The 19,769-nt window shown below is 46.2% G+C and overlaps 1 protein-coding gene across 4 annotated transcripts in view; it reads left to right on the plus strand.

Moving 5' to 3' along the window:
• Positions 1–19,769, plus strand: part of mdh1b (malate dehydrogenase 1B, NAD (soluble)) — an 80,822-nt gene that overhangs the window by 31,651 nt on the left and 29,402 nt on the right. For 2 of the 4 annotated variants that reach the window (XM_070876181.1, XM_070876180.1), the window contains exons 7-8: positions 12,379–12,554; positions 14,799–14,938. In XM_070876181.1, the coding sequence (XP_070732282.1) occupies positions 12,379–12,554; positions 14,799–14,938 (316 nt within the window). Of the gene's footprint in view, positions 1–12,378; positions 12,555–14,798; positions 14,939–16,122; positions 16,333–16,581; positions 17,020–19,769 lie in introns of those variants that run through there. The other 2 variants (XM_070876179.1, XM_070876178.1) reach the window with 2 other exon arrangements.

The raw sequence follows: 19,769 nt of genomic DNA on the forward strand, positions 1-19,769 counted from the left end.
CTCCGCCATTCAATAAGATCATGGCTGATCTGGTCATGGACTCAGCTCCACTTACCCGCCCTCTCCCCGTAACCCTTAATTCCATTATTGGTTAAAAATCTATCTATCTTTGACTTGAAAACATTCAATGAGCTAGCTTCAACTGCTTCCTTGGGCAGAGAATTCCACAGATTCACAACCCTCTGGGAGAAGAAATTCTTTCTCAACTCGGTTTTAAATTGGCTCTTCTGTATTTTGAGGCTGTGCCCCCTAGTTCTAGTCTCCCCTTCCAGTGGAAACAACCTCTCTGCCTCTATCTTGTCTATCCCTTTCATGATTTTAAATGTTTCTATAAGATCACCCCTCATCCTTCTGAACTCCAACGAGTAAAGACCCAGTCTACTCAATCTATCATCATGAGGTAACCCCCTCATTTCTGGAATCAGCCTAGTGAATCGTCTCTGTACCCCTTCCAAAGCTAGTATATCCTTCCTTAAGTAAGGTGACCAAAACTGCACGCAGTACTCCAGGTGCGGCCTTACCAATACCTTATACAGTTGCAGCAACACCTCCCTGCTTTTGTACTCCATCCCTCTCGCAACATTCCATTCGCCTTCCTGATTACCTGCTGCACCTGCAAACTAACCTTTTGGGATTCATGCACAAGGACCCCCAGGTCCCTCTGCACCACAGCATGTTGTAATTTCTCCCCATTCAAATAATATTCCCTTTTACTGTTTTTTTTTCCCAAGGTGGATGACCTCACATTTTCCGACATTGTATTCCATCTGCCAAACCTTAGCCCATTCGCTTAATCTATCCAAATCTCCTTGCAGCCTCTCTGAGTCCTCTACACAACCCGCTTTCCCACTAATCTTAGTGTCATCTGCAAATTTTGTTGCACTACACTCTGTCCCCTCTTCTAGGTCATCTGTGTACATTGTAAACAGTTGTGGTCCCAGCACTGATCCCTGTGGCACACCACTAACCACTGATTTCCAACCGGAAAAGGACCCATTTATCCCGACTCTCTGCTTTCTGTTCGCCAGCCAATTCTCGATCCATGCTAATACATTTCCTCCGACGCCACGTACCTCTATCTTCTGCAGTAACCTTTTGTGTGGCACCTTATCGAATGCCTTTTGGAAATCTAAATACACCACATCCATCGGTACACCTCTATCCACCATGCTCGTTATATCCTCAAAGAATTCCAGTAAGTTAGTTAAACATGATTTCCCCTTCATGAATCCATGCTGCGTCTGCTTGATTGCACTATTCCTATCTAGATGTCCCGCTATTTCTTCCTTAATGATAGTTTCAAGCATTTTCCCCACTACAGATGTTAAACTAACCGGCCTATAGTTACCTGCCTTTTGCCTGCCCCCTTTTTTAAACAGAGGCGTTACATTAGCTGCTTTCCAATCCGCTGGTACCTCCCCAGAGTCCAGAGAATTTTGGTAAATTATAACGAATGCATCTGTTATAACTTCCACCATCTCTTTTAATACCCTGGGATGCATTTCATCAGGACCAGGGGACTTGTCTACCTTGAATCCCATTAGCCTGTCCAGCACTACCCCCCTAGTGATAGTGATTGTCTCAAGGTCCTCCCTTCCCACATTCCTGTGGCCTGTAAACTTTGGCATGGTTTTTGTGTCTTCCACTGTGAAGACGGAAGCAAAATAATTGTTTAAGGTCTCCGCCATTTCCACATTTCCCATTATTAAATCCCCCTTTTCATCTTCTAAGGGACCAACATTTACTTTAGTCACTCTTTTCCGGTTTATATATCTGTAAAAGCTTTTACTATCTGTTTTTATGTTTTGCGCAAGTTTACCTTCGTAATCTATCTTCCCTTTCTTTATTGCTTTTTTAGTCATTCTTTGCTGTTGCTTAAAATGTTCCCAATCCTCTAGTTTCCAACTAACTTTGGCCACCTTATACGCATTGGTCTTTGATTTGATACTTTCCTTTATTTCCTTGGTTATCCACGGCTGGTTATCCCTTCTCTTGCCGCCCTTCTTTTTCACTGGAATATATTTTTGTTGCGCACTATAAAAGAGCTCCTTAAAAGTCCTCCACTGTTCCTCAATTGTGCCACCGTTTAGTCCTTGTTTCCAGTCTACTTTAGCCAACTCTGCCCTCATCCCACTGTAGTCCCCTTTGTTTAAGCATAGTACGCTCGTTTCTGACACAACTTCCTCATCCTCAATCTGTATTACAAATTCAATGTTGGTGTTATGTTGTTGATGGTCATGAAATATAATGTCTGTGATGACTTTGATAGCGGTGGTGCTTTTGTCGTGCATATGCTTTGTGTAGCGCTGGACTCACCTTGTGACCCTAGCACCTCTTTCTCCTCTAATAACCACATTTGTGTTTTGCAGCTCAGCTAGCAGCGTGGCCCCAGGCAAGGCCACAGAGGCCAGAAGGTGGAGGCGCGGGGCCCGACTCTCTGGTCGATCCTACATCTGGTGCTGAGGAGCTCTGATTCTCGCCCGTCAATCCGCTGGGTCTGTTCTCTAGGGATGAGAGCGTCGACTTCGAGGAACCTGCATTGCCTCGCTCCAGAAGCCATTCCACCCCAAGACCATCTGGTGGTCCTCCGGTCATTCCCGCCTCTATTCTGGAGGTACCAGCCCCAAGCACCTCACCACAGGCACTCAATTTGTCCCCAGGACGGCGCCAACCCCGCGGAGGCCTCATGGATGCGGCAGGTCTGGTCCACGAGCGCCACATGAGAGCGGAGAGATGGTACAGTTGTCCAGGAGAACTGTAGACATTGGTAACCAGCTCATCGAAGCATTGGGGGACATATTCCGACAGCTGGCCACCATGACTGAGTACATTCTGCGGATGGCGGAGGCCCTAGATGCGATAGCCAGGAATACTGCTGGCACAGGCCTCCCAATGGGCCCAGAGCACGGCATTCCACTGCTCTGTTCCGCACCACCACTGTGAATGACAGATGAGAGCAAGGATCAAGATCCTGCTTCTGTATCAGAGAATGTTGCCCCCACGGCACCGCGCGCTCCCGTACTTGTGCAAACACCACCTCTGCATTGATCACCCCCAATGAGGCACCACCTGAGGAGCTCCTCAGCCTGGCGCTGTGGAGCGAGGAGGGGAAGGGATAGAGGTGGGGAGAAGAAGGGGAAGGAAAGTGAGGTGCATGTCTGCAGGTGATGGCTGTGTTATATCTCCATCTGGGTGTATGCAATTTGTTGGGGGAAGGGGACCACCCTCCTGCTTTGCCTTTGTATTCTGTGTTGCTGGACATGTTGAACATTTGATTGATATCAATGGTGGGAAAAGTGGGGTGTGGGTGGGGGTTGGGTGTTATTGCCTGTGATATTTATGAATTCAGACCAATGTTGGTATAAATATTTTTTTACTGAACATAACATTGTTGTGCATTGTCTCAGATAGCTGGACCGTTACATACTGGTGATTCCTTAACATGAAAGGGTTAAATAAAACTTATCTTCAATCAAAGTAAACTTTAACTGGCATCCAGGTGATGGGCACCATTGATGTCTCAGCTGCATATACACAGCAGTGTGTCAGCGTTGTCACTCACAGCAACGTTCTTTCAGGCAAATCGTTCAGATATCAGCTCCTCACGTAAGAGTCTTGCAGCTATATAGCCACCACGGGCCCTTTCCTGCAGTCTGGAGGGGGTCGTGGGCATGGTTGCATAGCCAGCCTGATTGTCTGGCCCTAGGTCAGCATCCAACCCCTCGTCGTCCTCTTCCTCTCTCTCCTGAGGTGGCAATTCTTGGCCCCTCCTGATAGCCAGGTTGTGCAGCATGGAGCACATGACCACGAATTTACCTACTTGCTCAGGGTTGTATTGTAACTCCCCTCCTGAGTGGTCAAGACATCTGAAGCGCTGCTTAAGCACAGTTATTGTTTTCTGGACCACATTGCGTGTGTCTTTATGGCTCTGGTTGTATCGCTTCTCGGCCTCGGTTTGGGTGTCACGCAGAGGGGTCATCAGCCAGGTGGCTAGGCCATATCGGTTATCACCAAGCATCCAGCATTGTCCTTGTGGCTGACTCTTAAAGATGTCAGAGACAGCGCTCTCACGCAGGATGTGAGCCTCATCGCAGGTGCCCGGACATTTGGCATTTACTGCCATGGTGATCTGGTTGTAGTCGACAACTAGTTGGACCTTCAGGGAGTGAAATCCTTTTCTGTTATGATCACGCTCCGGGTCCTGAGAAGGTGGCCGCATGGCGATGTGAGTGCACTGTTTGGCTCCCTGCACCCTGGGGAACTTAGCAATGCGGTACAATGCTCCAGCCCTGTCAGTCTGAGTCTCCATGGTCATGGGGAAGCTGATAAAGTCCATCCTTCTCGCATACAAGACTTCCGTAACCTGTCTAATGCAGTGATGGGTGCATGGTGAGACAGAGGGCAAATCTCGACCGCAGAGGCCCGAAAGGAACTGGACGCATAGAAAGACAGTGCCGCGGTGACCTTGACCTCAACCGATATTGATGTCCTGATGGCAGGCTGCATATGTGGCCTGATGAACGCACATATTTCATTGATCACCACCTTGTGGAAGGCAGGTGTGGTCAGAGACGTCGTGCATGATATGTATGGTCTGGCACTCCTCCTCATTCTTGCATGTCTTAAATTGGGGACATAATGATGTGCATCACACATCTGCACTCTGCAGCATCTGCATATTAATTGATGCAGGCTGATAAATAGCTGGCTCCGTTGCAATGAAAGTATAATAGCGATTGATCAGAAGCAACAATTTCCTCACTAAAATCCACCAAGAGTAAATCCCCAATAGTTCAGAGTCTGAAAATATGTCTGTTGTGATGGTGAAGAACTCCAGAGTCAATGCAAACTCCCACGAAGTTGAAGCAGCCTTTTGAATGAAATGACCTGCGATTTTAAAAATGGCAGCCACACCACTGGCTTTAGTTCAGAATAGTTCCACTTTTTCTGGGCGTTTTTTTGGGTGAGCGATATTGTGGGCGATATGTGTGCGAGGTGGTGAAAGTGACAGTGGGAGATCTCCTGGGCGTTAGTTTCACCAAATGTGCTCTTTACAACAAAAAAAAATGGGCGGGCGGTATTACTGAATCGCGGCGTTAATTCCGTGCGGACCGTAATGCTGGGCAATATTATGGGCGTTGATTTCACCCATTCTGATGATTCTGCCCAAAAAAAGTGGGCGGGCAGTATTATTTTTTCCCGGTGTTAAGCACATAGGGAAAGTAATGCTCGGTGATAAGTTTCCGAAAGATGCCTGTCAGTTTCCATTTTGTGGCTAAATGGGCGTTAAACGTCATTCCAGCGGTAAAATGGACGTTAAGTGGCCGTTAAGCATGCAAAAAACATGGAAAATCATGCCCTATAGTCTTAGAATAAGGGGCCGCCCATTTAAAACTGAGATGAGGAGAAATTTCTTTTCTCAGAGGGTTGTAAATGTATGGAATTTTCTGCCCCAGAGAGCTGTGGAGGCTGGGTCATTGAATATATTTAAGGTGGAGATAGACAGATTTTTGAGCGATAAGGGAGTAAAGGGTTATGGGGAATGGGCGGGGAAGTGGAGCTGAGTCTATGATCAGATCAGCCATGATCTTATTAAATGGCGGAGCAGGCTCGAGGGGTCAAATGGCCATCTCCTGCTCCTATTACTTATGTTCTTATGTACTCTCCTCCATCGTCTCGGGGACAGGCTGTGCTGCTGCTTGTTCTTGGTTATCTGAAAGCAGAAATACACGAGTCGGGTTATGGTGAGCGGAGAGTCGGGGGAAAGCAAAATATGAATGCCTACAGCATCAGCAGCTTTTAAATGAGGAGGGAGCAGGGGAAAGTGAGTCGTGAGAAGAAGGATTAGGAATGAGCATACCGTTGTCCCCAAGGGCTTCAACCTCGCCCGTTGCCACGGCCTCCATGACTTCCCATCCACTGATGTTGAGCACTTGCTCCTCCAATTGGCTCAGAACCAGTATGGCAGTTTGGCTCCCCCACCCCACACCACTGCCTGTTTGCCACTGCTCATGCGTGACCTTGGCCTGCAAGAGAAAGGGAAGTGTTTGTGTGAATTTGATACACTGTGTTTGGGTTATGTGTCTGCCATGGTTGAATATCAGTGTGTGTGCAAGGTATGAGATGTGGTTGTGAGAGTGAAGTGAAGTTATGATTGTGACATATGAGTGGTGATAGGTTGAGATTGTTGGTAGGTGAGTGTTAGGGGTGTGGTGTATTGAGCAGTGTATGAAGCTTGTGGTGCAGATGGTGTGATATGATATTTGCTGAAGCCTTCTCTCACCTTGACCTGCCATGTGAGATCATTAAACTTCTTACACCATTGGATGGACGACCTGGGAACCACATTGGTGGCCGTCACATAATCGGATCATCCCGCCACAACCTTCTGGATGTATGGACTGATGGCTCCCTGCAGACTTGCGGCAAGAGCACAGTCCACCTCCTCTCCACGGCCACCACCAGTGCCTCCAGAGCCGCATTTGAGTATCGTCTTCCTCTCTCCCTGTGCTGAGGCTCAGCCATCTCTTTATAGTTGGTTCTGTTTCCATGTGGAGTTCCAAGTGGAATGACAATGAGGTGCTGTTGCTTCAATGCACCTCCCCTTTAAGTCCTGGAAAAAGTCTAGGCTAAACTTGACTAGGGGAGAGAAATTCGGTCGTGACTCATTTGTGACGGTAACCCAGGCAGAGCAGTAATTTTAGCGCCTTGAAAAGGTTTGCGCTCTCCGCCCAGAAATTTGTCAAAATCGGGCGAACAGCTGACAGGGGCTCTAAATCACTTATACACCAGAGCTGGGGGGCGCGATAACGAAAATTTGGTCGGTAAATTTGACGGACCAATTGCGCATGCGCTGAACTCCGAATCAGATGCCGGGAACAGCCGAGTCTTAAAGGTGGGGCATAGTAATCACCCATTAATGTTTTCAAAATCACTTGTTTTCAACCTGTACTTTTATGTCTGTCTATCGCTGCAAACTCGGAGGCTCATGCACCGTTGTCTGTGTAAATGTTGCACTGACTGTGACCTCTGAAGAAAGCGCTTCCTCGTCTCTTTAAGTAGCCATCAGTTAACGACTCTGCAAGCCTATTTTTCCAGACGTTGTTCTTGGTGGCCGCTAAATGAGACGGCCGCATCTAATTTTCCAACCGAGGCGCAAGCGTGGGTGTTTTACCATGAATATATCATGATCACACTGATCGTCAGCAGCCAGGCACTACTGGTTTGCGCCCCCGGTAAGCCTCCAATGAATTTTCGGTCGGGGCGCTAAATGTTCCACTCCCGGTCAGTAACCACCTACGCTCCCATTAACGCCCCCTCTGGCCACTAACCGAGGCATTAGACAACTGAAGATCCAGCCTTAGGAATTAAGTCTTCACCTGATATTGGCCCACCCACCTGTTGAGCGGTAAGCCAATGAGCAGCGGTTTTAGCATTGAGATCAGCACTATAATCATGTTAATGAGGACTGTACACGAATGTTGTGTGCTACCTAAACCAGTTTGACCCGTCGCCACTTAGTGATGCTAGGCCATGACACCACCTGTTTTTGGATCATATCCAATTTCCAGGCCTGTGTGTTGTAACTTAAATATGTCATGCCAGCTATAGGGGCCGAAATTTAAGGCCTTACCGCCCACTGCCGCCGAGATCTGCCGACATTGCTCTCCGGATTGCGCCAAGTGCCAGTTTGCACTTGGGCTGGAGCGGGCGGGAGGGGAGAACCGCTGGGAACCGCCCACTGACATCAGCGGATGGCCAAGTGGCGCAAGTGACCTTCCGCCCGCTGCGATGCCAGATTGGTGCGGGTGGGAGTCAGTGCCAGCAGAGGGAAGGACCACCGCGAGGAGGCTGGTCTAACCCCCAAGGTAAGTTTTAAAAAACTGAAAATAAAGGAAAGTGAACTTTTTAATACATTTTTTTTCACAGCGATTTACCTTAATGGGTTCTCCTGAAGGTCTCTGGGTAATTTTTTTTCCAATCATTTTTATTTGAACGTCTTCTGTCCTGTATCCTACATGGCTACTGTTGGTACTATCACAAGGTGTGCCACCAGAGGCCACAGCAGTGGGAGACTGGTAGGTTACTTGTACAGATGAGCCTGGCTTAGTATAAAAAGCAGGCCACCAGGTGTGATCCTCACTCTGGAGTTAGCAAATAAAGGACTAAGGTCTCTACAGTTCAAGTACAACACATTGCCTTGTGGAGTCATTATTAGAGCATCAAAGGACACAACAATTGGTGACAAGATTCAGAACTTTCACGCGAAAATGGCTACCCTTGGTACATTGAAGCAGTTCGCCGATGGTGATGATTGGGACGCCTTTCGGGAGAGGCTCAAATATTTCTTCACAGCAAACGACCTGGCAGGAGATGACCCGGCCACACTGGCAGATAAGCGCAGAGCTATCTTGCTAACCAGTGTGGGCCCACGTCTATGGCCTCGTCAGGGACTTGCTGGCACCAGTGAAGATAACGATCAAGACATACAAGGAGCTCATAACCCTGATCCATGAGCAACTCAAGCCCAAGGAGAGCATCCTCACAGCCAGACACTGGTTCTACACCCACCAATGGCCCGAAGGCCAGGAAATCGCGAAATACGCCACAGACCTCAGGAGTCTGGTGGCACCACCTCAACGAAGTGCTGTGGGAAATTTTTTGTCATTGGAATTGGCCATGAGGGCCTTTATCATAAGCTACTGTCGGCGGATACACAGTCACACTGCAGAAGGCCATCTCCGTGAGCCAGGCATTCATGACTTCGACCTGCGGCTCTAGACAGATGACTCACCCTCAGGACTCACACCCACCGTTTAGAGGCTGGACTGTAGAGCGCAAACCCTCTCAGGGAAGAGAGAACAGGCCCCCAGGTCCCTTAACTCAGAGTCCGCCGAGGGGGGCTAATCAAGTAGCTCCATGCTGGCATTGTGGAGGGAATCACAGGGCTCACCAGTGTCGCTTTAAAGGCTATGTATGCAAAGGCTGCAGCATAAAGTGCCAACTCTAGCGAATGTGTAAGAGAAATATGACTCACTGTGTCGATGAAGAGTCTTTAGATGGCCAATAATCCAATGCAGATTATGAAACGATAGGCAGAGAGGCAGCCCAGCCCCACGGGGTGGTACATAGCATGTTTACCTGCACCCCCGAGTGTTCCCCGCTGAAGATGGAAGTCCCGCTGGAGATAGATGGCGTTCCAGTCTTCATAGAAGTGGACACGTGGGCGAGCCAGTCAGTAATGAATCAAGAAGCCTTTAAGAGGCTATGGGACAATCGAGCTGAATGACCCAAATTGGTCCTGGTTCAGGCAAAGCTGCGCACCTACACCGATGAACTTATCCCAGTCGTTGGTAGTGCGAATGTAAAGGTACTCCATGATGGCGCGGTGCACAAGTTACCTCTGTGGATTGTTGCAGGTGATGGATTAACCATGCTCGCAGAAGGTGGATGTAGAAGATCCATTGGAAGTGGGAAGACTTCAACCCTCCAGCGATCGACGTCCTCCGCGTTCGGAGGCACAGCAAGCCCTCACTTGAGGGTGGACCCGGCACCAGAGAGCAGACCAGCACAGCACCCGAGGCACAGACCGCTCAGCACGACTGCATAGAGATTATCCAGCTGAGACGACTCGAAAGCACCTTTCAGGCTCCAGTGGCAGGACTCCGGAGGAAGAAAATCAAATCCAGAGGCCACTTCCCAGCTGCAGTGGCAGAACCTGGGGAGAAGAGGATCACCACAGTCGACAACATGGAGGGAGGAAAGATGGCGCCCAAACCATGAGGTGAGGCGCTAAAGAAAAAGATGGCGGCGGCCAGACCACGAGGTGCAGCGCTGATGGAGCAACACGTGGCACCAAACGGAGAAGCGGATTGGGGTAAAGCAAGCAAGGCTCTCTTAAAGGAGGCCTGTAACCCACTACAATTAAAGAGACAGTTCTACACACACACGCAATGTAATAGCAACTGTAAGTTAGAGACAAAATGTATAACTGATGATCAGAGTTGTATACATGCAATAAGCAGGAAAAGTCGCGCGACCATGTAAAATGTGTAAGTGATCTGAATTGTGTACATGCAACCAGCGAGGAAAAGTCACACGATCGCGATCAGAACAACAGTATATCCATCATAAGTCATGAAAGGTTGTGCGATGTGGGATTTCAACTGCACGCAGCCAATGCAGCGAGCAGACACCCATCAGGAGCACACAGGTCCAACGAGCTACCTAATGCTGTAGCCTGCGCCCCGGGGACCACAGTTATGCACCATGGAGTATGGCCACAAGCAGCCAACTCACACGAGCTGCAGAGCAAGCGACCTCAGCAGGGCAACGGCACCGGTATCGCTACCCTGCCCCTGATCGGCTCCACCTTTCAGGCACCCAATGGCACCAACCGCCACGAGCCTGAAAGAGCAGACTGTGCTAAGGCGCAGTCCCCAGACCCTATCGCCACCAAGGCCATACCTGTAAATGAAGGGTCACCTGCTACAGTCCCCCCCCCCCCCAAAAGGGGACCGGGCGGACTAGTCAGGATCCCAAACCAATCAACGCCCAGGCCAGCGAGTCAGCAGTTCCCTTTGCACTGCTAGGCGACAGCTCCTCAGGGAGCAGCTGCGACCCAGGGCGCAAAGAAAGGACATGGAGGTCACAGGCATCTGTGAACCGGCCCGACGCTAGGAACCACGGCAACAGCCCCGAGAGCAGGCAACTTGAGCCAACCAGGTTCCCACTGCCAGCACTGGGCACCATGCTGCCACTAGACTGCAGGGACACCATCCAGCAGCTCTGGAACTAGTTTGTCCTTATGCACCGGTAACCACATCGATAATATATCTCAGCAGTCTAATGTATTTGTCTCACAACGGAACCACTAATGTCATGCAACCTTGTTTTTCTGAACTTGAATGTACATGAATGCAATTAGCCTCCAACATAATCTATATGTGGGGCGGGGGGGTGGGGAGAGAATGGGGTGGGAGGGACGTACACAAACAGCAACCACCAGCACTCCACGGCACCAACCACTCACCCAAGATTGAAACGACCTATCAAGGGTCAATCAGATAGAACCCAGATAGAGCTAAGCCTAGAGCACAGTCAATGCAGAGGCAATTTGCACTAAAGGCTCAGGGAAGAGCGATGTCATGTATCCTATATGGCCACTGTTGGTAATATCACAAGGTGTGCCACCAGAGGACACAGCAGTGGGAGACTTGTAGGTTACCTGTACAGGTGTGCCTGGCCTAGTATAAAAGGCAGGCCACCAGGTGGGATCCTCACTCTGGAGTTAGCAAATAAAGGACTAATGTCATTACAGTTCAAGTTCAACACATTGCCTCGTGGAATCATTATTAGAGCATCTAAGGACACAACATCTTTGAGCCTCCATCAGCCCAACTTCATTCTCGGCGGCACTTCGGCGGCAAAAGCCTTTGCCCCCGAGATTAGGAGCTCCAGCCCGCTCCCGCCCAGTTTGACGTCGTACGTCGCTCGTTTGCTGTCGGCCCAACTTTTAAATTATTGTTCAGCAATTTCCCGCCCAAAGTGGTGGCTTTTTGGGCGGTACTTGGCCTTCACCAAGTTCAGCCCCATAGACTTTAATTCAAGTCACACCTCTCTTTGACTATCTCCATTGATTCATTGTTAACCATGATATTGATTTTGAAATCCTCCTTTCTAGTCTATCCTCCCATGGTTTTTAAAACCATCTCCAGCTTTACATCCCAGTCCACACCCTCTGTGCATCCCAGATCCTTCCACTTTACAACCAGCAAGAGCTTTCAGCTGTCAATCTCTAACTTAGAAATCACATCCACAGCTGTATCACCTTGATACACCCTTTCCCACCAACAAAGGACTAGTCAAAATATTTATCTTCAAACAGAACTTTAGGACGAGTGACTTCAGATCAGTGGAGAGAAACTGGGATTGTTCTCTTAGAGCAGAAAAGGTTAAGGGAAGATTTAATTGAGATGTTCAAATTTATGAAGAGTTTTGACAGAGTAGATAGGTAGAAACTGTTTCCACTGGCAGGCGAGTCAGTAACCAGAGGACATAATTTAAGATAATTGTCAAAAGAACCGGGGGGTGTGAGGAGATGAAGAGAATTTATTTTACGCAGCGAGTTGTCATGATCTGGAATGCACTTGATGTGCTGCATGATTCTACGATTTAGTAACCTCCCCGGTCTCTCGCTTGGTGTCTGTCACACCTCCCCCATGCGAAGCACTTTGGGCCATTTGTCACATTAAAGTTATCCAGTCAGCCTCACTTGTTAGAGGTAATTATCAAGAAACAACAGCTAGCCATGACATATAGCTTTTCACTAGGTATTGTGTGTCATTCAGTATGTTTGTCTCAACCTCTTGTTCACAGTAAGTGGGTTGAGGCAGAGTTCCTGGAAGCAGTACATTCTCACCGATCAACAATTCAAGCAGCAATGAAACACCGCATGGGTATTTCCCTGGCCGCTGCAATATTCAATGTCTTGCATTGCTGGTACTTTGATTCACCACCGGGGGAGATTATGTCTCTTGGAGTCATCAGTGAAGGTAAGCTATCTCTATGTTTAAAATATATTTTCTTCCTACAATTTTCTCCCCTCTTCTCTGCAGTGACTGACTCATGCAGGGAGGAGAACGGATCTACAGGCAAAGGGTCCCTCATCCAAGTGGCCATTTTACCAGCACAAGCCCAGGTATTTTTGAAAGACATCACACTTTAGCCCAGTCCTGTTTTACTTAACGGCCACACTTACCAGCAGTAGTTATAGGAAATAGTAAGAGACCAGGTTGATTTATTTTCTGTCTAATCCAGCAGAGCTGAGGCCAATGTACCATCCGGGTCATCCTTGACACGAGGGACTGCCTAATACTATACTATCCCTTACAGATATCAGAAAATGCAGCCAGGATCAGGGATTGCACCTCATGAGCCAGGCTTCGAGCAGACAGTGCACTTTCCAACCACATATCTGGAGTACCAAACCACTTCTATTAACCAGTGATAGTTGACAGTTCAGTAGAACTAAATGAAAAGGATTAGCCCCGATCAGATCGTCTTTTGATAAAATTGTCCTTATTCTCAAGCCTCACTCTGTTACTCCCAAGGCCACTATTACCTGCATGTTACTCATAATAAATACAAAAATCAGCAGCTTGAATTTCATTATATCCAAAGCATTATTATATATATATAAATGTCTTTACGCAGAGAGTGATTAGAATGTGGAACTTGTTACCACATGGAGTAGTTGAGGCAAATAGCATAGATGCATTTAAAGGGAAACTAGATAAACACATGAAGAAGAAAGGAATAGAAGAATATATTAATAGATGGAGAGGTGGGAGGGAGGCTCATGTGGAGCATAAACACTGGCATGGACCAGTTGGGCCGAATGTTTCTATGCTCTCAATTCTATGCAATATTAGGATCAATCATGTGAGTCTGTATTGCCAGCAGGGAGCATCATCCACTTTCAGAGCGAATCAGAAGTTCAGACATGCACTGCCCATGGTTTTCTGACCATTGCTTGAATTTCCAATCTGCGCTGCTCCTGGGCAATGCTCCCACTCATAAAACTATATCTGAAATTCTTGTATATTAATTTCTTCCTGCAGTATCTCAGTTGCATGACTTAGTTAGCGGCAGCAGATGCACAAGAGCAACATGGAGATACTGTGATTTTGTTGCTTGCACAGCTGTAACTTTATGTCCAATTACAACCACCCCCCTTCCACCACTTTATTCTGTTGGGGTAATGTTGGTGCTTTCCTATGACATGAGTGAGAGCAGGATCTCAACATATGGGAAAAGAATGGACACCAGCCTATGTCTGGCCACTCTGTTGGGTAGTGCATTGGACCTCCAGTACATTACTGTTTAATATTGTCTGTGGATGTGGACACCACATGGGTCAGGCACTACTCCTGACTCTGCACAGATTAATTTTTATTGCAAACCCAAAGTGAAGATCAAGGCCTATAGAGCAGGACACCAAAGTTGAAATGAATAAAGTGTGCATTAATGTAAATCAAAGTGAGGGGAAAGGATGAAAATGTACAGGATGCAATTGTGATCAGTGTTGCATGCACTACTGGATACAACATATACAGTGAGATGCTATTAGTTGTAAAATATGCAGTGAGATGAATAATCTTTTTATATTTATCATTATTTAATTGGAAATTACTCTCCAATCTGGGAGTTTAATTTAATCTGGTAGCGCACTGTATATAACATTTGCATAAGATGCCCTTTGTGCACTATTTTAATGCAGCCATTAACCCTAAGTGAATGTTTTAATTGCGTTAAAACAGAATCCGTCCTTTGAAGAAACGTTGAAATGAAGTCCCGTCTCCCCTCTCAGATGGACATAAAAGATTCCAGGGCATTATTTCAAAGAAGAGCTGGGAAGTTCTTCCAATGTCCTGGCCAATATTTATTCTACAACTAACAACATTAAAACAGATTGTCTGACCAGTTGTCTCAGTACTGTTTGTGGGAACTAGCTGTGCACAAATCAGCTGTTGTGTTTCCTGCATTACAACAGTGACTTCACTTCAAAAAGTACTTCATTGGCTGTGAAGCGCTTTGGGAAGTCTGAAGGTCATGAAAGATGCTATATAAATGCAAGTCTTTCTTACATAAATGTGTTAAAACAGTGCGCGATGAGAGGAAATTAACCCCTCCCCCCCCAGGTTACTGGAATTCTATATGTGCTCCATGTACAGTTGTTGCAAGGCATGCACTGAAATATTTAATGAGATGCAGTATCTTTTGACCCCGTGAGCCAGGTGATTTCGGAATTCCGGCGGATCTCGTCTTTTCTGTGCCAGTTCGATTCTGTGGTGGAAAGTATGTGATCCAGTCAGAGATTGAGATCAGTGAGGAGACGAAAAACAAACTGGCGTACATTGCTCAAGAACTGAAGTTGGTAAGTTCTCAATAGCAATAAAAATTTATTTTGACCCGCCCTGACAGAGTACTCTTATCTTACACAGACCTGATGAAGAGGGACCTCAGCACAATTGAGGGTAAAAATAAAATCATCTCTCAACTAGTAAGGTGCCTCCATCCTTGATTCTACAGTCAAACTAAACACAAGTCTCTCTCATAATCTGCTTGGTATTGTCAGAGGGCGCACTTCCAATTTTATCAGTTTTCAACACACATTACGTCCCCACCCGCAGACGTCCAATCAGTAACAAATGCATATTAACCAATGGATATGCAGGAATCAGCTCACATGAAGTGCATTGCAGTCACACACTGGAAACTCGGGGTGAAATTGAGCGACCGTGCAAAGCTAGGCAGTAGCGAACCGGCCACCCGTCTTACACACCACCCAGTTTTCTGCTCCATTAAAGTCTGCCACCCAAGATGCATTTCACCCCCTAATATAGAGTGAAAAATATCACTTCCTAGAGTGGCAACAGTCCAAAAAGAGAGGTAAGACTGAATAACGATGTTGGTAAGCCGTGGACTCATCCTTCTGATCAACCTATCCTAAATTCTGTTTCTAGTTATGTGGTTACTTATCTATTAATCTTTGGTAGATTTGTCCATTTAGTGTCCATCCAGTGACCACATGTTCAGGTTGCATGAACTGAACTCGAGATACATCAAATGCATCAAAAAGCAGCTGCCTTCCACAATTTTCATATTACATTATGCTCCCTGATTTGTGAAATATCACCTCCTATCTCCAAGCAGGGTTTACAGCTCCTGTGGTCATTTATTCACAATTTACAAGCTCTTCTCTTTATACAATATGTCTTTGTGATGAAAGTTCCTTTTTCCCTTATAGACGTTGGGCCGAGTCTCCAAAAAATGCTTTTCCGTAGTCCCCTCTGTGGGAAGTACACTATATTCACACCAATATTAGTTTAGGGACTGCTTATCACAAAAATTGATGTTTCCAAAAAGTGAGTCATTTGCAGAAATTTACTTAAATGACCAATCACAACTGCTGTATTTGTCAGTACCACAAAATCAGCCAATCACGATCTCTGTACTAGATAGCTTAGAGTCAGTGACTGCATGCACCGAAATAATGGCGTGCTGTATGCACGTAGTTGCGGAAGCTAAAGGTGGCATCATTTATTTTTCGGACTCTAGCTGGATAACATTTTTCACGTGTGTTCATCAGTGGAAATTGCAGAGAATTGCTTTGAAAATTTAGATCTGGAGCTGGTTATTGCACCAGAAAGACTTAGAACAATCACACATTTGACTGGATATCATCGGCAGTGCTACATGCGTTTCATGCTAAATCCAATATCGATAGAGTCAAGAAGAAGCGAGAAAGGGAAAATCAGAGCTATGAACGTGAGTACACATGATTTTACAGCATTTCCAATGAAACTGTCAGCATACAAATGTTTATATCCAACTTAGTTCAATAGTTATGGCATTTTACACATTCCATTTTGTGGGACTTCTTCAGCCCCTTATACTTATTTCTGTGTAGACTGACTGACTCACAACATGCACAAACACAGCAAAAAACAGGTGTTTTGACCAAGTATCATTGTCAGTGGGGCTGATTAGAATATCCATTTTATCATTCCTTCGCAGCCATTGCAGAACCAGTACAGAAAGCAGAGGAGAGGAGTGAAACCGGCACCAAGGTTCGATTGCTTCGTTCAATGACGGCAGACCCCAAAGTTATACCTGCGAGGGCTTCCCATCGTCTTCCAGTGAAGTGCCTTCTCTGCAAGAAGGACAAGAACATTGTGGAGAGACACAGCCGAAAGAGACAGAAAGAGAGGCTGGTACAATGTGAGACTAAAACTGCAGGTACGCTGCTCCTTGCAGCTGAAACCTGCAAAGATGAGGCAATCCTGTTGCATATCCACGGACAAGATCTTGTTGCCCTTGAAGCAAGGTATCATCTAAGCTGCTACCAGAGCTACACCAGAATTCTGACCAGAAAGGAGCAGGACGACCCTCCTGAAGGCAACCTCTAACAGACAGGATACAGGCACTTCAGTGATACAGTGATAGAGGGCAGGACTGTAAAGAACCGGGAAATTCTTAGAATGACAAAGCTGAACAGTTTGTTTAAGAAAGAGAGTATCGATGTTTCTTATAAAATGTATAATCTTAAACATAGAATGCAAAAATCTTATTCTTTCTTAAAATTTGTCAGATCATCACACAGTGATAAGAGTGATCTTTTTGTAGAAGATCTTGCAACAGAAGAAGTTGTTGAGAAGGTAGTCAGAGATTTACTTTCAGAAACAAGCACATATACAGCATACCAATTGCCAGTCTGCAATTCACAAGCGGTGTCTTGAAAACATGCCAGAAATCCTATTTGCAAAGGACCATGGGTGGAAACTTGAAGATGCTGTTCTTGTCACAGACTGGATGTCACTTCCTCCAGCACCAGCTAATGTAATGGAGTTTGCACATTGTTCATGCAAAAAGACCCAGCGTGTACAAGGATGGTGCTCTTGTCTTCCCAACAAGCTACCTTGCATCGACATCTGCTCCTGAGTAGGTTGTGAGAATGTTGCATCTTTGCCCGAGACTTCTAGGGCAGAGGAAACAGATACCCTTGATTCTGATGATGATTAATAGAGGCTTTTCAGCCTCTAACTTTTTTCAGATCTATTTTGTTTTTTCAGTACTTCTATCTTAAAAAAAAATCAATCTTACTTCTAATATTATTATAATTATATGGTTGACAAATGAGTGTAGGTGTCTGTTTGAAATGTCAATAAGTGTGTATGAAATAATTTGTTGCTATGGTAGATTTCTTTCTTAGCAACAGATATGAAAACAAAACTTAGATTTATGTATAACTGCACTATATGATGAGTCGAGATGTCAGATGTCCTCAGTGATACTTTTTTAAAACTAATTACACTATCCATGCTTAAAATTTAGCACAGATATGTCACCATTGCTAGGGAAAAGAAAGTCCATCGCAACCATTTTTATGTTTTTCTTTGTTTTTGGCCATTTCTTGGTAACACTCAATTTTCAGACTTGGGAACTTTTGGTTTTTGCTTTGGATACATATGTTTAACATATTTTGCATGAATCCCACACGGAGACTATGGAACTAAAAATCTAGGCAAGAAAATAGACTTTGGCCCACGGTCTATTAGGCATGCCGTATTTTCAACTGTGGCTATAGCGGTTGTTAATTTCTGGTTTTATAGGCTGACTAAAGATTAGTTACGCTTCTTAATTACTTACCTTGCAAAGTGCTGTTTGCATTTCATTCACTCCCATGCTGACTTTCTTATCACTTATTTTTTGTTATTGAACCTATTTACCTTCTTTACCAAGAGTGTGGTGAGAGTGTGGAACTTGCTACCACAGGGGAACAGTAGCCTAGTGGTTCTATTACTGGACTAGTAATCCAGAGGCCAGGACTAATGATAGCATGTAAACATGAGTTCAAATCCCAGGAATTTAAATTCAGTTAATGAAATCTGGAATAAAAAGCTAATCAGTAGTGGTGACCATGTGTGACTCTATATCCACAGCAATGTGCTGAACTGCCCTCTGAAACAGTCTGGTTGTATCAAACTGCTACGGAAAACAATTTCAAGAATAAAACCGGACGGACCACCTGGCATCAACCTACAATCACCGAACATGACAAAAGCACACCCAGCCCAGTTCACCCTGCAAAGTCCTCTTCATTAACATCTGTGGACTTGTGCCAAAATTGGGAGAACTCAAACATAGTCATACAGAATCATACCTTTCAGACAATTTCCCAGATTCCTCCATCACCGTCATGGGTATGTCCCATCCCACCAGCAGCACCGGTGGCACAGTAGTATACAGTCGGGAGGGAATGGCCCTGGGAGTCCTCAAAATTGACTCTGAACCCCATGAAGTCTCATGGCATCTGGTCAAACATGGGCATCAGGCTAATTACCACCTACCGCCTTCCCTCAGCTAATGAATCAGTACTCCTCCATGTTGAACACCACTTGGAAGAAGCACTGAGGGTAGCAAGGGCACAGAATGTACTCTGGGTGGTGAACCACCTTAAGTATGCAATTTGTTGTATATGCAGACTATGGATGTACTCTCTGTGTAGTCACTGTGTGGTTGCATAAGATGGAGACTTGTTTACCTGATGTACTTTCAATAAGGTTTACACTGAGTACATACATGCTGGCACCACTAGAGGGTGCAACTGGTAGAGACCGGGGATTTCCTGCCCTGGTGGCAGGGCCCAGTATAAAAGGCTGCACACCATGCTTGTGCCTCACTCTGGAGTTTGGAATAAAGGACCAAGGTCACTACAGCTTGAGTAAAGCACATTGCCTCGTGGAGTTGTTCATAAATACATCACAGACATAACAAGTGACGACGAGAATATGGACTTTCATGCGATTATGGCTACCTTTGGCCCACTAAAAGACTTCGCAGAGGGTGATGATTGGGATGCTTTCACGGAAAGGCTTGAGCTATATTTCATGGCAAACGACCTGGCAGGGGAGACAGATGCATCGGCGGAGAAGCGCAAGGCTATACTGCTGACGAGTTGTGGGCCCGAGGTCTATCGCCTCGTCAGGGACTTGCTGGCACCCAAGAAGGCCAAGGATAAGACATACAATGAGCTGACTGAACTAATTTGCGACCAGCTAAAACCAAAAGAGAGCATTCTCATGGCCAGGCACAGATTCTGCACTCACCGCAGACCTGAGGGCCAGGAGATTGCAAAATATGCTGCCGACCTCAGGAGACTTGCGGCACCATGTGATTTTGGCACGCACCTCAATGAAGCATTG

Source organism: Pristiophorus japonicus, chromosome 3 (assembly GCF_044704955.1).
Source record: "Pristiophorus japonicus isolate sPriJap1 chromosome 3, sPriJap1.hap1, whole genome shotgun sequence".
Classification (NCBI taxonomy): domain Eukaryota; kingdom Metazoa; phylum Chordata; class Chondrichthyes; family Pristiophoridae; genus Pristiophorus; species Pristiophorus japonicus.